At 40.2% G+C, this 17,421-nt stretch overlaps 1 protein-coding gene across 1 annotated transcript; it reads right to left on the reverse strand.

Annotated features, from left to right (window-relative positions):
- Window positions 1-607: 607 nt before the first annotated feature.
- On the reverse strand, window positions 608-17,392 carry OXA1L (OXA1L mitochondrial inner membrane protein). The gene is given in 11 exon segments (XM_058823216.1): window positions 608-871; window positions 952-1,032; window positions 3,355-3,532; window positions 5,892-5,966; window positions 5,968-5,997; window positions 8,181-8,345; window positions 9,534-9,619; window positions 11,843-11,986; window positions 14,355-14,547; window positions 17,141-17,209; window positions 17,330-17,392. Coding segments are annotated over 11 exon segments (1,176 nt in total). The 5' UTR covers window positions 17,387-17,392; the 3' UTR covers window positions 608-773.
- Window positions 17,393-17,421: the final 29 nt, after the last annotated feature.

The raw sequence follows: 17,421 nt of genomic DNA on the forward strand, positions 1-17,421 counted from the left end.
TTCTTTTAGCATTTTAAGACTTTTAAAAGTACTTTTAAGGCTTTGCACAGCTTATTAAAGATTTTTTGCAGCCTTTTAGGTGCTAAATTTTAAAAATTTATTTCTTTTTAGGGCTCTTTGTCTTCCCCTCACGCAACCCCCAGCCCCGCGTCTCTCCCAGGCCCCAGCCCCTTCTCCGGAATTATTTTCCCATCACGGCCACAATTTTGGGCAATTTTAATAAAAATCCCTCAATTTGTTTATTTTTCCTGCAATTTTTAATGGTTTTAATTGTTTTATTTTGATATTTTCATGGCGATCGCCGCGCGCCGCCATTTTGTACGGTAAAACGCCGTTTCGCGTTGCTGCGCATGCGCAGCCGCCATGTTGCACGTAAAAGCCATTTATTACCGCGCATGCGCGGCGGCCATTTTGTACGGCAAAACTCCAGCGCGCCGCCATTTTGTACAACAATTCCGGATGCCATGCTGTACAATAAGGTATTTTGCAGAACTGCGCATGCGCAATCGCCATTTCTACATCACACCACGCGGCCGCCATGTTGTACGGTAACGTCCTTTATTATTGCGCATGCGCGGCCTCCATTTTGTGGATTTGGTTGTTCCTCAATCCACGCCGCCATTTTGTACGGAATCCCCACAGCGCCGCCATCTTGCTACGGCATCCCCAAGCGGCCAAAAAACCCCAAACCCACCCAAATTTCCCGCAAAATCAATGAGTCTGGGGTCTCTTTTCGCGCGTTTTTTATTTTTTGGGGGTCGCCCCTCCCCCCCTCAGCCCAGCGTGTCCTTCCAGGGCCGTTTTGGGGGTTCTGACGGCGCCATTTTGGGGGGGTTCAGGGGGTTCTGGGCGAAAGTTTGGCGGAGAGGACCTGGAAAACGAAAATAATTTGAATTTGGGGAGGGGATTTTTGGGGGGAATTTGGGGTTTTTTAGGGGGGGTTTTTGTCACCTTTGGCCGCGAGGTTGAGGTGGTTCCGGAGGCGCCACTGGCGCTGCTCGGCCTCGTGCGTGGCCTGGGCCTCGCGCCACTCTGCGGATGCGGGAACCCCAAAAAATCAGACTTGGGGTCCCCAAAAACGGGTTAAGGAGCCCAAAAATGGGTTTGGGGTGTGGAAAAATGGGTTGGAGAGGTTAAAATTCAACGTACACCTCTGAAATGATGGAAATGGCAATCCCTGAGTTTTTTCGCCTACAATCTCCAATTTTTTCCCTCAAATTCCCCATTTTTTCCCCACAATTTTTAATATTTTTTTACCCAAAAGTCCCAAGTTTTTTGCCTAAAAATCCCCACCGTTTCTTGCCCAAAATCCCTCTTTTTGTCCCAAAATCCCCCATTATTTTTTCCCAAAGTCTCCACTTTTTTACCAAAAATCCCACTATTTTCCCCCAAAAATCCCCAAAATGTTTGTCTAAAATCGCCGAATTTTCTCCCCAAAACTTCCCAAATTTTAACCCCAAAATTTCCCAAAATTTTACCCCAAAATGTCCCAAAATTTTGCCTCAAAAACTCCAAAAACTTCACCCCAAAATTCCCGAATTTTTTGCCAAAAATTCTGAAATTTTACCCCCAAAATTCGCAAATTTTTTCCCCCAAAATTCTCAAATTTTTCCCCCAAAATTCCCGTTATTCCCCCCAAAATCCCAAATTCCCAAAATCCCCAATTATTTTTTCCCAAAGTCTCCACTTTTTCACCAAAAATCCCATTATTTTCCCCCCAAAATCCCCAAAATGTTTGTCTAAAATCGCCGAATTTTCCTGCCCAAAGTCCCCAATTTTTTTCTCTCAAAATTCCCTTTTATTTTGGCCTAAAATCCCTAATTTCTCCCACATTTTTTTTCCAAAATCCCCTTTTTTTCCCCATATTTTTCCATAAAAATCCTATTTTCTACTCACTTTTTTGCCTAAAATCCTCATTTTTTGCCCCAAATCCGCATTTTTTCCATCATTTTTTTTCCCAAAATCCTCCTTTTTTTTTGCCTGGTCTTCCCTCATGTTTTTGCTCCAAATCCCCATTTTTTCCCTTATTTCCCCCGAATTTTTGCCCCAAATCTTGAATTTTCCCCCAACTTTTTTACCCTTAAACCCCATATTTTTTTTGCCCAAAACCCCCATTTTTTCCTCCATTTTTCCTCATGCTCCCCCCATTTTTCTCCCCAAAATCCCCATTTTCCTCCCATTCTTTTAGCCCTGAAATCCCCATTTTTTCTCCCATTACTCCCCCATTTTTGTGCCCCAAATCCTCATTTTTACCCCAATTTTTTTTCCCAAAATCCCCAATTTTTCCCTTTTTTTTTTTTCACCCTAAATCCCAAAATCTTTTCGCTCAAAATCCCCAAATACCCCCTTATTTTTTTCCCAAAATCCTCATTTTTGCTCTTTTTTTTCTTACTTAAAATCCCTCATTTTCCTGCCGAGAATCCCCAATTTTTCTCTTTGTTTTTTAACCCTAAATCCCAAAACCTTTTCGTTCAAAATCCCCAAAAATCCCCTTATTTTTTTCCCCAAAAATCCTCATTTTTCCTCCTTTTTTTTTACTTAAAATCCCTAATTTTTCTGCCGAAAATCCCCAATTTTTCCCTTTTTTTTTTCACCCTAAATCCCAAAATCTTTTTGCTCAAAATCCCCAAAAATCCCCTTATTTTTTTCCCAAAATCACCATTTTCCCCCCTTTTATTCTTACTTAAAATCTCTAATTTTTCTGCCCAAAATCCCCAATTTTTCCCTTGTTTTTTCACCCTAAATCCCAAAATCTTTTCGCTCAAAATCCCCAAATACCCCCTTATTTTTTTCCCAAAATCCTCATTTTTCCCCCTTTTTTTTCTTACTTAAAATCCCCAATTTTTCTGCCAAAAATCCCCAATTTTTCCCTTATTATTTTTGACCCTAGATCCCAAAATCTTTTTGCTCAAAATCCCCAAAAATCCCCTTATTTTTTTCCCCAAAAATCCTCATTTTTCCTCCTTTTTTTTTTACTTAAAATCCCTAATTTTTCTGCCAAAAATCCCCAATTTTTCCCTTTGTTTTTTAACCCTAAATCCCAAAACCTTTTCGTTCAAAATCCCCAAAAATCCCCTTTTTTTTTTCCCAAAATCCTCATTTTTCCTCCTTTTTTTCTTACTTAAAATCCCCAATTTTTCTGCCGAAAATCCCCAAATTTTCCCTTTTTTTTCACCCTAAATCCCAAAATCTTTTTGCTCAAAATCCCCAAAAATCCCCTTATCTTTTTCCCAAAAATCCTCATTTTTCCCCCTTTTTTTTCTTACTTAAAATCCCTAAATTTTCTGCCGAAAATCCCCAATTTTTTTGCCTAAAATTTCAATTTTTTCCCTCATTTTTTTGGCATTTTTTCACCTTTTTTCAGCTGTTTCAGGATCCCCCCCTTGCTCTGTTGGGCGGGGCCGGTGGGCGTGGCCGGGGGCGGGGCCGGGGGCGGGGCCATGCCCAGTTTGGCGCGGAGGGCGGGGACTCGGAGCAGCCCCGTCTGCAATAGGCTGAAGCTGTTGGACGTCAGCCAATAGGTGAAGATCGCCTGGAAAAAAAACCAACCAATCAGAAGCCAGAATCCAGTAAAGGGGGCGGGGCTAGGGCGCAAAGCAGAAAGTGCCCCAAAATGGGAAAATTTCAATTTTCTTTTTTAAATTTCCAAATTTTGGGGTAAAAATTCCCAATTTTTTTTAGCAGTTCTCAATTATGAGATAAAATTCCACATTTTCTTTAACTTTTAAAATTTTTTGGGCAAAGCTCGTAACTTTTTAAGATAAACCATCCAACTTTTATGCCAAATTGCTGCAAATATTCACAAAAAAATTGCAAAAATTTGGATGAAAATCCCAAGTTCTAAAAACAATATGATTTTTTTTAGAAAGCCTCTAAAACTTTAAAACAAAATTTCCAAATTTTGGAGGAAATCCAAAATTACAGGAAAACCTCAATTTTTTGGGGGAAAAGTTCTAAACTTTTCTTACATAAATGTCTGCATTTTACAGAACTTTAAAGTTTTAAAAGATTTAAATACATTTGGAGTTTTGGTTGAAAATTTCTCATTTTTTAATTTTTAATTTAAAAGAATCTCACTACAGTCAGATTTTTTTAAAAATTTAAAAATTTTACCCAAAACTTTTAAGATCAAAAAAAAAAAAAACTTTCAAATTTAGGTGGAAAACAATGAAAATTTGGGGAAATTTCCCCCAGTTTTAAAAACATTTGGGAATTTGAGGGCGTGGCTGTGGGAATTAGGGGCGTGGCCAAAAATTTGAGACCACGCCCTTTTGGAGAAAACCACGCCCCTTTAAAAGTGGCCACGCCACTATTTCAATAAACCACGCCCCTTTTTAAATGACCCCACCCATATTTCAAAAGCCACACCCCTTTAAAAGTGGCCACACCCCCATTTCAATAAGCCACGCCCCCTTTTAAATGACCGCACGCCTATTTCAAAAGCCACACCCCTTTAAAAGTGTCCACACCCCTATTTCAATAAACCACGCCCCCTTTTAAATGACCACACCCCTGTTTCAAAATCCACACCCCTTTAAAAGTGGCCACACCCCTATTTCAATAAGCCACGCCCCTTTTTAAACGACCACACACCTATTTCAGAAGCCACGCCCCTTTAAAAGTGACCACACCCCTATTTCAAAAAGCCACGCCCCCTTTTGAATTACCACACCCCTATTTCAAAAGCCACGCCCCTTTAAAAGTGGCCACACCCCCATTTCAATAAGCCACACCCCTTTATAAATGGCCACACTCCTATTTCAAAAGCCACGCCCTTTAACAGTGGCCACACCCCTATTTCAGCAAACCACGCCCCCTTTTAAATGACCACACCCCTATTTCAAAAGCCACACCCCTTTAAAAGTGGCCACACCCCATTTCAATAAGCCACGCCCCTTTTAAAATGACCACACCCCTATTTCAAAAGCCACACCCCTTTAAAAGTGACCACACCCCTATTTCAATAAACCACGCCCCCTTTTTAAATGGCCACACCCCTATTTCAAAAGCTACACCCCCATTTCAATAAGCCACGCCCCTTTTTAAATAAACACACCCCATTTCATAAGCCACACATCTTTAAAAGTGGCCACACCCCTATTTCAATAAGCCACGCCCCCTTTTAAATTGCCACACCCCTATTTCAAAAGTCACGCCCCTTTAAAAGTGGCTACACCCCTATTTCAATAAACCACGCCCCTTTTAAACGGCCACACCCCTATTTTATAAGCCACACCCCTTTTAAAGTGACCACACCCGTATTTCATTAAGCCACGCCCCCTTTTAAATGACCACACCCCTATTTCAAAAGCCACACCCCTTTTAAAGCAGCCACACCCCTATTTCAGCAAACCACGCCCCCTTTTAAATGACCACACCCCTATTTCAGAAGCCACGCCCCTTTAAAAGTGACCACACCCCTATTTCAATAAGCCACACCCCCTTTTAAATGGACGCAGCCTTGTTTCATAAGCCACACCCCTTTTATAGTGGCCACACCCCTATTTAAAAAGCCACACCCTTTTAAAAGTGACCACACCCATTTTTGTGAAGCCAAGCCTCCCTCTAAAGTGGCCACACCCCCATTTTGAAAGCCACGCCCCTTTTAAAGTGGCCACACCCACTTCAAAGTGGCCACGCCCCTTTTATAGTAGTCACGCCCCTATATCAAAAAGCCACACCCCTATTTCAAGAAGCCACGCCCTCATTTGAATTATTCACACTTTGAGCGGCCACACCCATTTGCATGAAGCCACGCCCACCTGTTAAAGCGACCACACCCCCATGTCAAGAAACCACACCCCTCTTGAAAGTGGCCACACCCCTTTTTGAAGCGGCCACGCCCCTACTTTAATAGGCCCCGCCCCTTTTAAGCCCCGCCCCCAACTCACGGTGGGGAAGTGAACGATGAATGGCAGGAAGAAAAGGGGGAGGAGCCTCAGGATTTGACGGACAGGCCCCGCCCCCCGGCGCCGACACGCCCGTCTCCGCCCCCAGCTGCAAACAGAAATATTCAAATGAACCACGCCCCTCATTTGCATCTTCAATCCCCGCCCCTTTTCCACACAAATTCCTTTTAAATGCCCCAAAATGTTCAAAATTTCATCCAAAATTCCCAAATTTTTTCACTGAAAATTTCAAATTTTTCCCCCAAAATTCAATTTTTTCGCCCCAAAATGCCAATTTTGTAATGAAAATTCTGATTTCTTCCCTAAACTTCCCATTTTTAATGAAATCATCAAAAAATCCAATTTTTTCCTTCCAAAACTTCAATTTTCTGTCTCAAATTCTGAGTTTTACACATATTTCTATTTTTCCCCAAAAAATCGAATTTTTTCTCCAAAATTTCTTTTTAACCCAAATTTATAATTTTCCCCCAAAACTTCGACTTTTTTTCTCCAATATTCCCATTTTTCATTTTTTATTTTTATTTTATTTTTTAAAAACCTCAAATTCTCACCTAAAATCTTCATTTTTTCACCTAAAAACTTCAAACTTTTTAACCTAAAATCTCCATTTTTAACCCAAAATTAATTTTCTCTTCCCAACCCTGATATTATTCCCTAAAAACTCCTCTTTTTTTCCCTAAAATCTTCATTTTTCGCTCTAAAATTCTCATTTTTCGCTCTAAAAACTTCATGTTTTCATGTAAAATCCTCATTTTTTCACCTAAAAACTCCATTTTTCGCTCTAAAATCTTCATTTTTTCACCAGAAAACTTCAAATTTTTTTCCTAAAATCTCAATTTCTAACCCAAAATTCATTTCCCTTTTCAAAACCCCAAAATTTTCCCTAAAAAATCAATTTTTTTGCTCTAAAATTCTCATTTTTTGCTCTAAAAACTTCATTTTTTCGTGAAAAATCCTCATTTTTTCACCTAAAAACTTCAAATTTTTTTTCCTAAAATCTGCATTTTTAACCCAAAATTAATTCCTTCTTCCCAACCCTGATAATTTTCTCTAAAAAATTCCATTTTTTTTCCCTAAAATCTTCATTTTTCGCTCTAAAATCTTCATTTTTTTGCTCTAAAAACTCCATTTTTTCATGTAAAATCTTCATTTTTTCACCTAAAAACTCCATTTTTTTTGCCCAAAATTTTATTTTTTGTCCCCAAACCTCGAGCACGAGCCAGGTGGAGGCTGTGACCAGCACGGGCAGGAAACAAAATCCCAAATTTCCTCCAAAATCCCCATTTTTCGCTCTAAAATCTTCATTTTTTCACCTAAAAACTTCAAATTTTTTTTTCTAAAATCTGCATTTTTAACCCAAAATTAATTTTCTCGTCCCAACCCTGATATTATTCCTTAAAGAAATCAAATATTTTGCTTTAAACCCCTCATTTTTTCCTCTAAAATCTTCATTTTTCGCTCTAAAAACTCCATTTTTTCACGCAAAATCTTCATTTTTTCACCTAAAAAACTTCAAATTTTTTTCCAAAAATCTCCATTTCTAACCCAAAATTCATTTCCCCTCAAAAACCCCCAAATTTTCCCTAAAAAAATCAATTTTTTCGCTCCAAAATTATCATTTTTCGCTCTAAAATCTTCATTTTTTTGCTCTAAAAACTCCATTTTCACGTAAAATCTTCATTTTTTCACCTAAAAACTCCATTTTTTTTGCCCAAAATTTTATTTTTTGTCCCCAAACCTCGAGCACGAGCCAGGTGGAGGCTGTGACCAGCACGGGCAGGACACAAAATCCCAAATTTCCTCCAAAATCCCCATTTTTCGCTCTAAAATATTCATTTTTTCACCTAAAAACTTCAAATTTTTTTTCCTAAAATCTGCATTTTTAACCCAAAATTAATTTTCTCGTCCCAACCCTGATATTATTCCTCAAAAAAATCAAATATTTTGCTTTAAACCCCTCATTTTTTCCTCTAAAATCTTCATTTTTCGCTCTAAAAACTCCATTTTTTCACGCAAAATCTTCATTTTTTCACCTAAAAAACTTCAAATTTTTTTCCAAAAATCTCCATTTCTAACCCAAAATTCATTTCCCCTCAAAAACCCCCAAATTTTCCCTAAAAAAATCAATTTTTTCGCTCCAAAATTATCATTTTTCGCTCTAAAATCTTCATTTTTTTGCTCTAAAAACTCCATTTTTTCACGTAAAATCTTCATTTTTTCACCCAAAAACTCCATTTTTTTTGCCCAAAATTTTATTTTTTGTCCCCAAACCTCGAGCACGAGCCAGGTGGAGGCCGTGACCAGCACGGGCAGGACGTAGAAAGGGTCGGGGGCGGCCAAATCGCGGAACCAGCCCAGCCCCCCCTGCAGCAGCCCCGGCACCGGCGCCGCCGCCATTCCCTGCAGGGCGAAGAAAAACGACACAAACAGGGGGGTCTGGGACCCCCAAAATTCATTAATTATTGCTTCATTAATTAGAGATTAATTAGAAATTTATTAGGATTTTTTACGGATTTTTTTTCCGATTTTTTTCACATTTTTTATGATTTTTTTCTGATTTTTTTCTGATTTTTTTGCATTTTTTTCCTATTTTTAATGAATTTTTTTGGGGCTTTTAACTAGAGCTTAATTAGAAATTCATTAGGATTTTTTACGGATTTTTTTTCCCGATTTTTTTCACATTTTTTATGAATTTTTTCTGATTTTTTAAAATTTTTTTTGCATTTTTTTCCTATTTTTAATGAATTTTTTGGGGCTTTTAATTAGGGCTTAATTAGAAATTCATTAGGATTTTTTACGGATTTTTTTTTCCGATTTTTTTCACATTTTTTATTATTTTTTTCTGATTTTTTTCTGATTTTTTTGCATTTTTTTCCTATTTTAATGAATTTTTTTTGGGCTTTTAATTAGAGCTTAATTAGAAATTCATTAGGATTTTTTACGGAATTTTTTTCGGATTTTTTTCTGAATTTTTTCTGAATTTTTTCTGAATTTTTTCTGATTTTTTTTGCTTTTTTTTTTATTTTTTTTTCATATTTTTAATGAAATTTTTTTGGCTTTTCATATTATTTTCTTTACTCTTTTACAAAATTTTAAAATCTAAAATCAACCCAAAATTAAAAAATATTTTTACCATTTTTAAGATTTTTTTTGCATTTTTTTCCCAATCTTTGGCCCCAATTGTGGAACCAGCCCAGTCCCCCCCATTCCCTGCAGGGCGAAGAAAAACGACACAAACAAGGGGGGCTGGGACCCCAAAATTAATTAATTACCGCTTAATTAATTAGAGGTTAATTAGAAATTCATTAGGATATTTTACGGAATTTTTTTCCGATTTTTTTCGGATTTTTTATGAATTTTTTCTGATTTTTTTTGCATTTTTTTCATATTTTTAATGAATTTTGTTGGATTTTTTTGGGCTGATTTTTGGATTTTTTGGGGCTGATTTTTGGATTTTTTGGGGCTGATTTTGGGATTTTTAGGGGCTGATTTTGGGATTTTTTGGGGCTGATTTTGGGATTTTTTGGGGCTGATTTTGGGATTTTTTTTGGGTTTTTTTGGGATTTTTTGGGGCTGATTTTTGGATTTTTTGGGATTTTTTGGGGTTTTTGGAGGTTTCCAAACCTGCACGAGCGGCACCAGGAAGCCCCGGAGCGGATTCACGTTGTGGCGTCGCTGGTACGACACCAGTTCCGAGTAAGCCACGGCCACTGAGGGGTTAAAAAGGGGCGTGGTCAGGCTGGGAGGGCGTGGCCAGCAAACCACACCCACCACAGTCAAGCCACGCCCACAAAACCCACAAAAAAAAGTAAAAAATTAATAGAAATTTTAAAAGGGTGATGTCTCTTTAAGAATTAGCCACACCCACTGAATGCCCATATATGGAATAGGATGTGGCGAGCGAGGCCACGCCCCTTTTGGACCAAATTTGGGCGGTTTAACATTAAAATGTGGCGATGCCCATATAAGGATATGACCATATAAGGTAATTTTCTGTTAGAATTTATCAATGTTAGGCCACGCCCACTTTATGTTAGGCCACTCCCACATCAGACAAGCCACGCCCACCACAGTCAAGCCACGCCCACAAAAAATTTCCGTTAAAAAAAGTAAAAAATTGAAATTTTAAAAGGGTGTGGTCTCTTTAAGAGTTAGCCACGCCCACTCAATGCCCATATATGGAATAGGATGTGGCGAGCGAGGCCACGCCCCTTTTGGACCAAATTTGGGCGGTTTAACCTTAAAATGTGGCGATGCCTATATAAGGATATAACCATATATGGTAATTTTGCGTTAGAATTTATGAATGCTAAGCCACGCCCACTTTATGTTAGGCCACTCCCACATCAGACAAGCCACGCCCATCCCAGACTAGCCACGCCCCCAAAAATTGGGGGGAAAACACAGTTAAAAAGAAAAATATAAAAATGAATTAAAAATAAGCCACACCCACTTACTGCCCATATATGGTACAGCGTGACCTTTAAGACACGCCCACACAAGCCACGCCCACCGCCCTTAAGCCACACCCACTCCACCCCATTTTAATCAGTGCTCACCCAAGTTGCTCCTCCCATATGTTGAGACCACGCCCATAAAGCAATAAGCCACACCCACAAAACATGAGACCACGCCCACCGTTCTTAAGCCACGCCCACCAGGCATTAGCCACGCCCACCCTGTTCCATTTTAAGGCATTTTTATCCCATTTTTGCACATTTTAATTCCAATTTTTATTCCATTTTTTCACTTTTTTTTTACCCAAATTTCACCTCGTAACCCCAAATTTAGAGGCCACGCCCACTAATTAATAAACCACGCCCACAAGCCCTTAAGCCACGCCTCTTCAATTCCATTTTTATGTCTTTAAATCCCATTTTTGGGCATTTTAAACCTATTTTTTTCCGCTTTTTCACTCAAATTTTACTGCCTAACCCCCAAATTTTAAAGCCACGCCCACAAAGTGATAAACCACGCCCACAACCCTTTAGCCACGCCCTTTTAGTCCAACTTTTTGGCATTTTTAGCTCCACTTTTTGGTCATTTTAAGCCCATTTTTTCACCGTTTTTCACCCAAATTTCACCTCGAACAAACCCAAACTTCTCAAGACTTCAGGCCACGCCCACAACCCTTAAGCCACACCCCCAATTCCAATTTTCTCCCTTTTAACCCCATTTTTTGTCATTTTAACCCCATTTTTTCACCGTTTTCCACCCAAATTTCACCCTCCAACTTCCCAAAGATCTCAAAATTTTAGGCCACGCCCACCACTCTTAAGCCACGCCCACCGCCTTCAAGCCACGCCCCCTAAATTACATTTTAAGTAATTTCAACCTCATTTTTTGTCATTTTAGCTCAATTTTTTCACCGTTTTCCACCCAAATTTCACCCTCCAACTTCCCAAAGATCTCAAAATTTTAGGCCACGCCCACCACTCTTAAGCCACGCCCACCGCCTTCAAGCCACGCCCCCTAAATTACATTTTAAGTCATTTCAACCCCATTTTTTGTCATTTCCACCCTATTTTTTCACCATTTTTCGCCCAAATTTCGCCCTTTTTTCCCCCAAATTGTGGCCCCGCCCCCCCAGATCTGGGCCCCGCCCCCCGGTTTTGTGGCCCCGCCCACCCTGGTTGGGGTCGGTGCCGCGCTTGGCCTCGACCATTTTTTCCCTCTTTTTTCCCCAAAACTTCACTTTCCACCATCCTAAATATAGCATAATTCTAGGCCACGCCCACAATCCTGAAGCCACACCCACAACCCTCAAACCACGCCCCCTAAATTACATTTTAAGTCATTTCAACCCCATTTTTTGTCATTCCCACCCTATTTTTTCACCATTTTTCGCCCAAATTTCGCCCTTTTTTCCCCCGAATTGTGGCCCCGCCCCCCCAGATCTGGGCCCCGCCCCCCGGTTTTGTGGCCCCGCCCACCCTGGTTGGGGTCGGTGCCGCGCTTGGCCTCGGCCACGCGCCGGGACAGGCGCTGGAGCTGGGGCAGGTGCCGGGAGAGCCGGGCGGCCTCGCGCTGCCCCCGCAGCACCAGCGGCAGCAGCAGCACCCGCGCGCCCACCGTGCCTGCAAACGAGGGGAAAAACACGGAAATCGGTCAATTGCAAACTCTGCATGGGGTTAGAAACGCGAAGAGATGGAGCGGAAAGGAAAAGAATGCAACGAAAAGCTGAAAAATGTGAGGCAAAATGCAAAAATTTCACGAAAAACCCACCAAAATTCGACCCAAACCCACCAAAATTTGACCCCAAAACGTGGCCCAAAATCCACGAAAATTTGACCCCAAAAATACCAAAATTTGACCCCAAACCACCAAAATTTGACCCCAAAACCTGACCGAAAACCCACCTAAATTTGACCCCAAAACCACCAAAATTTGACCCCAAAAACACGAAAATTTGACCCCAAAAAACACCAAAATTTAACTCAAATCCCACCAAAATTTGACCCCAAAAAACACCAAAATTTGACTCAAAACCAACCAAAATTTGACCCCAAAAACCACCAAAATTTCACCCCAAAGCCACCAAAATTTGACCTTAAAAAACACCAAAGTTTGACCCCAAAAAAACACCAAAACATTACTCAAAACCCACCAAAATTTCACCGCCAAAGCACCAAAATTTGACTCAAAACCCACCAAAATTCGACCCAAAACCCACCAAAATTTGACCCCAAAACCCACCACAATTTGACACCAAAACCCACCAAAATTTGATCCCAAAAAACACCAAAATTTGACTCACAACCCACCAAAATCTGACCCTAAAAACACCAGAATTTGACCCCAAAACCCACCTAAATTTGACCCCAAAACCCACCAAAATTTGACCCCAAAACCACCAAAATTTGACCCCAAAACCACCAAAATTTGACTCAAAAGCACCATAAATTCACCCCAAAAACACCAAAATTTGACCCCAGAAATACCAAACTTTTGACTCAAAACCCACCAAAATTTGACTCCAATGGCACCAAAATTTGACTCCAAAACCACCAAAATTTGACCCCAAAACCTGACCCAAAACCCACCAAAATTTGACCCCAAAACCCACCACAATTTGACACAAAAAACACCAAAATTTGATCCCAAAAAACACCAAAATTTGACTCACAACCCACCAAAATCTGACCCTAAAAACACCAGAATTTGACCCCAAAACCCACCTAAATTTGACCCCAAAACCACCAAAATTTGACCCCAAAACCACCAAAATTTGACTCAAAAGCACCATAAATTCACCCCAAAACCACCAAAATTTGACCCCAAAAACCACCAAAATTTAACTCAAATCCCACCAAAATTTGACCCCAAAACCACCAAGATTTGACCCCAAAAAACACCAAAATTTGACTCAAAACCCACCAAAATTTGACTCCAATGGCACCAAAACTTGACCCCAAAACCACCAAAATTTGACCCCAAAAAACAACAAAATTTGACCCCAAAACCTGACCCAAAACCCACCAAAATTTGACCCCAAAACCACCAAATTTTGACCCCAAAACCACCAAAATTTGACCCCAAACCCACCAAAGTTTCACCCAAAACCCACCAAAATTTGACTCCAAACCCACAAAAATCTGACCCGAAAACCACCAGAATTTGACCCCAAACCCACTAAAGTTTGACCCCAGAAACACCAAAATATTACTCAAAACCCACCAAAATTTGACCCCAAACCCGCCAAAGTTTCACCCCAAAACCACCAAAATTTGACCCCCAAACAACCAAAATTTGACCCCAAAACCCACCAAAATTTGACTCAAAACCCCCCTAAATTTGACCCCAAAACCACCAAAATTTGACCAAAACCCACCGAAATTCGACGAAAAACACCCAAAATTTGACCCCAAAATCCCAATTTCTTCCCCCAAACCCCCAATTTTTTCCCAAAGTTTTTTCCCAAAAATTGCAATTTTTCCAAAAAAAAAAAAAAAAAAAAAAAAATTTCAAACAAAACCCCAGATTTTCCCCAAAAATTCCAATTTTTCCCCCAAATTTTCCCAAAAATCCCAATTTCTTCCCCCAAAATCCCATTTTTTCCCCAAAACCTCCAAATTTTCCCCTTCAAAATTCCCAATATTTTTCCCCCAAAAACCCCCAATTTTTTCCCAAAAAAACCCCAGATTTTCCCCAAAAATTTTAATTTTTTCCCCAAATTTTGCCCCCAAAATCCCCAAATTTTTCCAAAAATCCCAATTTCTTTCCCCAAAATCGCCAAATTATCCCCTGCAAAAATCCCAATTTTTTCCAAAAATCCCAATATTTCCCCCCCAAATTTCCCCACAAAAATCCCAGTTTCCCCCAAATCCCCAATTTTTTCCCAAAAAAATCCCAAATTTCCCCCAAATCCCAAATTTATTAAATAAAACCCCAGATTTCCCCCAAAAATTCCAATTTTTTTCCCCAAATTTTCCCCCAATTCCTGACCTGCAGCGATGGCTCCCCACCAGGGCAGCCCCAGGTCGAGGTGCAGAAATTCCAGAAGGTTCTGGATCATTCCCACGGGGGTGGAGCCGCCCAGGCCCAGCTCCTCCAGCCGCGGCTCCCCCGCATTTGGGGAATTGCCCAAAAATTCCGGAATTTCAGGAATTTCTGGGCTCGGGGGAGGGGGCTGGGAGGGCTGAAAAAGCAAAATTAAATTAAAATTTGATCCAAAAAAATTGCAAAGTTTGACCCCCAAATTAACCAAACTTCCAAATATTACACCGAAAAATATACAAATTTCACCCCAAGATCTTCAATTTCACAAAAACTCCCAAAATTCCACCCACAATTCGAGGCTGAACCCAAAAAATTTGACCCAAAATCCCGACAAAAAAGCCCAAAAATTTGACACAACATACCAAAATTTTGACCAAAACACCCCAAAATTTTGACCAAAACCCAAAAAATTTGACCCAAAATTTAGACCATAAAACGCCAAAATTTTGGCCCAAAATCCCCAAATTTTGACCAAAAAGCCCCAAAAATTTGAACCAAAATTTGAACCAAAATCCCAAACTTTTGACCAAAAAGCCCCAAAATTGTGACCAAAACCCAAAAAATTTGACCCAAAATCTTGACCAAAAAACCCCAAAATTTTGACCCAAAATCCCAAAATTCTGACCAAAAAACCACAAAATTTGGACCAAAACCCCAAAATTTTGACCCAAATTCCCAAAATTTTCACCAAAAAGCCCCAAAATTTTGACCAAAACCCAAAAAATTTGAACCAAAATCTTGACCAAAAAACACCAACATTTTGGCCCAAAATCCCAAAATTTTGACCAAAAAGCCCCCAAAATTTGGACCAAAACCCCAAAATTTTGACCCAAAAGCCCCAAAAATTTGGACCAAAACCCCAAATGTTTGACCCAAAATCCCAAAAATTTGAAGCAAAACCCAAAAAATTCGACCCAAAATTTTGACCAAAAAACCCCAAAATATTGGCCCAAAATCCCAAAATTTTGACCAAAAAACCCCAAAAATTTGGACCAAAACCCCAAAAGTTTGACCTAAAATCCCAAAATTCTGACCAAAAAACCCCAAAATTTGGACCAAAACCCAAAAAATTTGACCCAAAATTTTGCCCAAAAAACCCCAAAAATTTGGACCAAAACCCCAAAATTTTGACCCAAAATTTTGACCAAAACACCCCAAAAATTTTGACCTAAACCCCAAAATTTTGACCTAAAATCCCAAAATTTTCACCAAAAAGCCCCAAAAATTTGAAGCAAAACCCAAAAAATTTGACCCAAAATTTTGACCAAAAAACACCAAAAGTTTGACCCAAAATCCCAAAATTTTGACCAAAAAACCCCAAAATTTTGACCAAAACCCAAAAAATTTGACCCAAAATTTTGACCAAAAAACCCCAAAATTTTGACCCAAAATCCCAAAATTTTGACCCAAATGCCCAAAATTTTGACCGAAAAGCCCCAAAAATTTGAACCAAAATTCGAACCAAAATCCCAAACTTTTGACCAAAAAGCCTCAAAAAATTGGAACCAAAACCCAAAAAATTTGACCCAAAATCCCAAGAATTTGAACAAAAACACCCCAAAACTTGAAGCAAAACCCAAAAAATTTGACCCCAACTCCCTAAATTTAATAAAAACCTCCCAGATGTGACCCAGAAAAGCAAAATTAGAGCTCAGATTGGAGCTGGATCCCAAAATCAACCTCAAAATTTAACCCCAGACCCAAATTTCCACCTAAACCCCCCAAATTTCCCTCAAAATTCCCCAAAAACCCCCGAATTTCTCTCAAATTTCCCTCAAGTTTCCTCCAAAACCTCCAAATTTCCCTCACAATTCCCCCAAAATCCCCAAATATTCCCCAAATTCTCCTCAAATTTTCCCCAAAACCTCAAAATTTCCCCCATATTACCCCAAAACTCCTCAAATTTCCTTTAAATTTTCGCCTAGCGCCCGAAATTTCCCCCAAACCCCTCAAATTTCCCTCATAATCCCCCCCAAAACCCCCAAATTTCTCCCATTATTCGCAGATTTCCCACCCAAAACCCCAAATTTCCCCCAAAACCCCTCAAATTTCCCTCATATTCCCCTCCAAAACTCCCAAATTTCTCCCATTATTCCCAGATTTCCCACCCAAAACCCCAAATTTCCCCCAAAACCCCTCAAATTTCCCTCATAATCCCCCCCAAAACCCCCAAATTTCTCCCATTATTCGCAGATTTCCCACCCAAAACCCCAAATTTCCCCCAAAACCCCTCAAATTTCCCTCATAATCCCCTCCAAAATCCCCAAATTTCTCCCATTAGTCGCAGATTTCCCACCCAAAACCCCAAATTTCCCCCCAAACCCCTCAAATTTCCCTCATAATCCCCCCCAAAACCCCCAAATTTCTCCCATTATTCGCAGATTTCCCACCCAAAACCCCAAATTTCCCCCAAAACCCCTCAAATTTCCCTCATAATCCCCTCCAAAACTCCCAAATTTCTCCTATTATTCTCAGATTTCCCACCCAAAACCCCAAATTTCCCTCAAAACCCCTCAAATTTCCCTCATATTCCCGCCCAAAATCCCCAAGTTTCCCTCATTACTCCCACATTTCCCTTCAATTTCCCCCCAAAAAGCCAAAATTTTCCCCAAACCCCCCAACTTTCCCTCTATTTTCCGCCAAAATTTCCCTCAAAATTCCCCCCCAACATTTTCCCCAAAAAAAAACCCCGCAAATTTCCCTCAAATTCCCCTCAAATTTTCCCGCCTCACCTGCCCGGCATCGCTCGCCACCCCCCTCACGGCCGGGGCTCCGCAGCACCACACGGGACTCCGAAACCTCTGCAGGAAATGACACTTTATGTGCACTTATAACGTCAAAACCCTCACTTTAACGACAAAACCTCCCGCAAAAAAAAAGGGAAATAAAGGGAAAATGTTAAAAATTAATTTGCGGCTCACCTGAGCCCTCAGGGCGCGCAGCAGCGGCCGCAGCCGCGGGGTCGCCGCCGCCATCATGGCGGCCTGAGGGGAGAGGGAAGAAGGGCGGGGCT

The sequence above is a fragment of the Ammospiza caudacuta genome, chromosome 39, assembly GCF_027887145.1.
Source record: "Ammospiza caudacuta isolate bAmmCau1 chromosome 39, bAmmCau1.pri, whole genome shotgun sequence".
NCBI lineage: Eukaryota > Metazoa > Chordata > Aves > Passeriformes > Passerellidae > Ammospiza > Ammospiza caudacuta.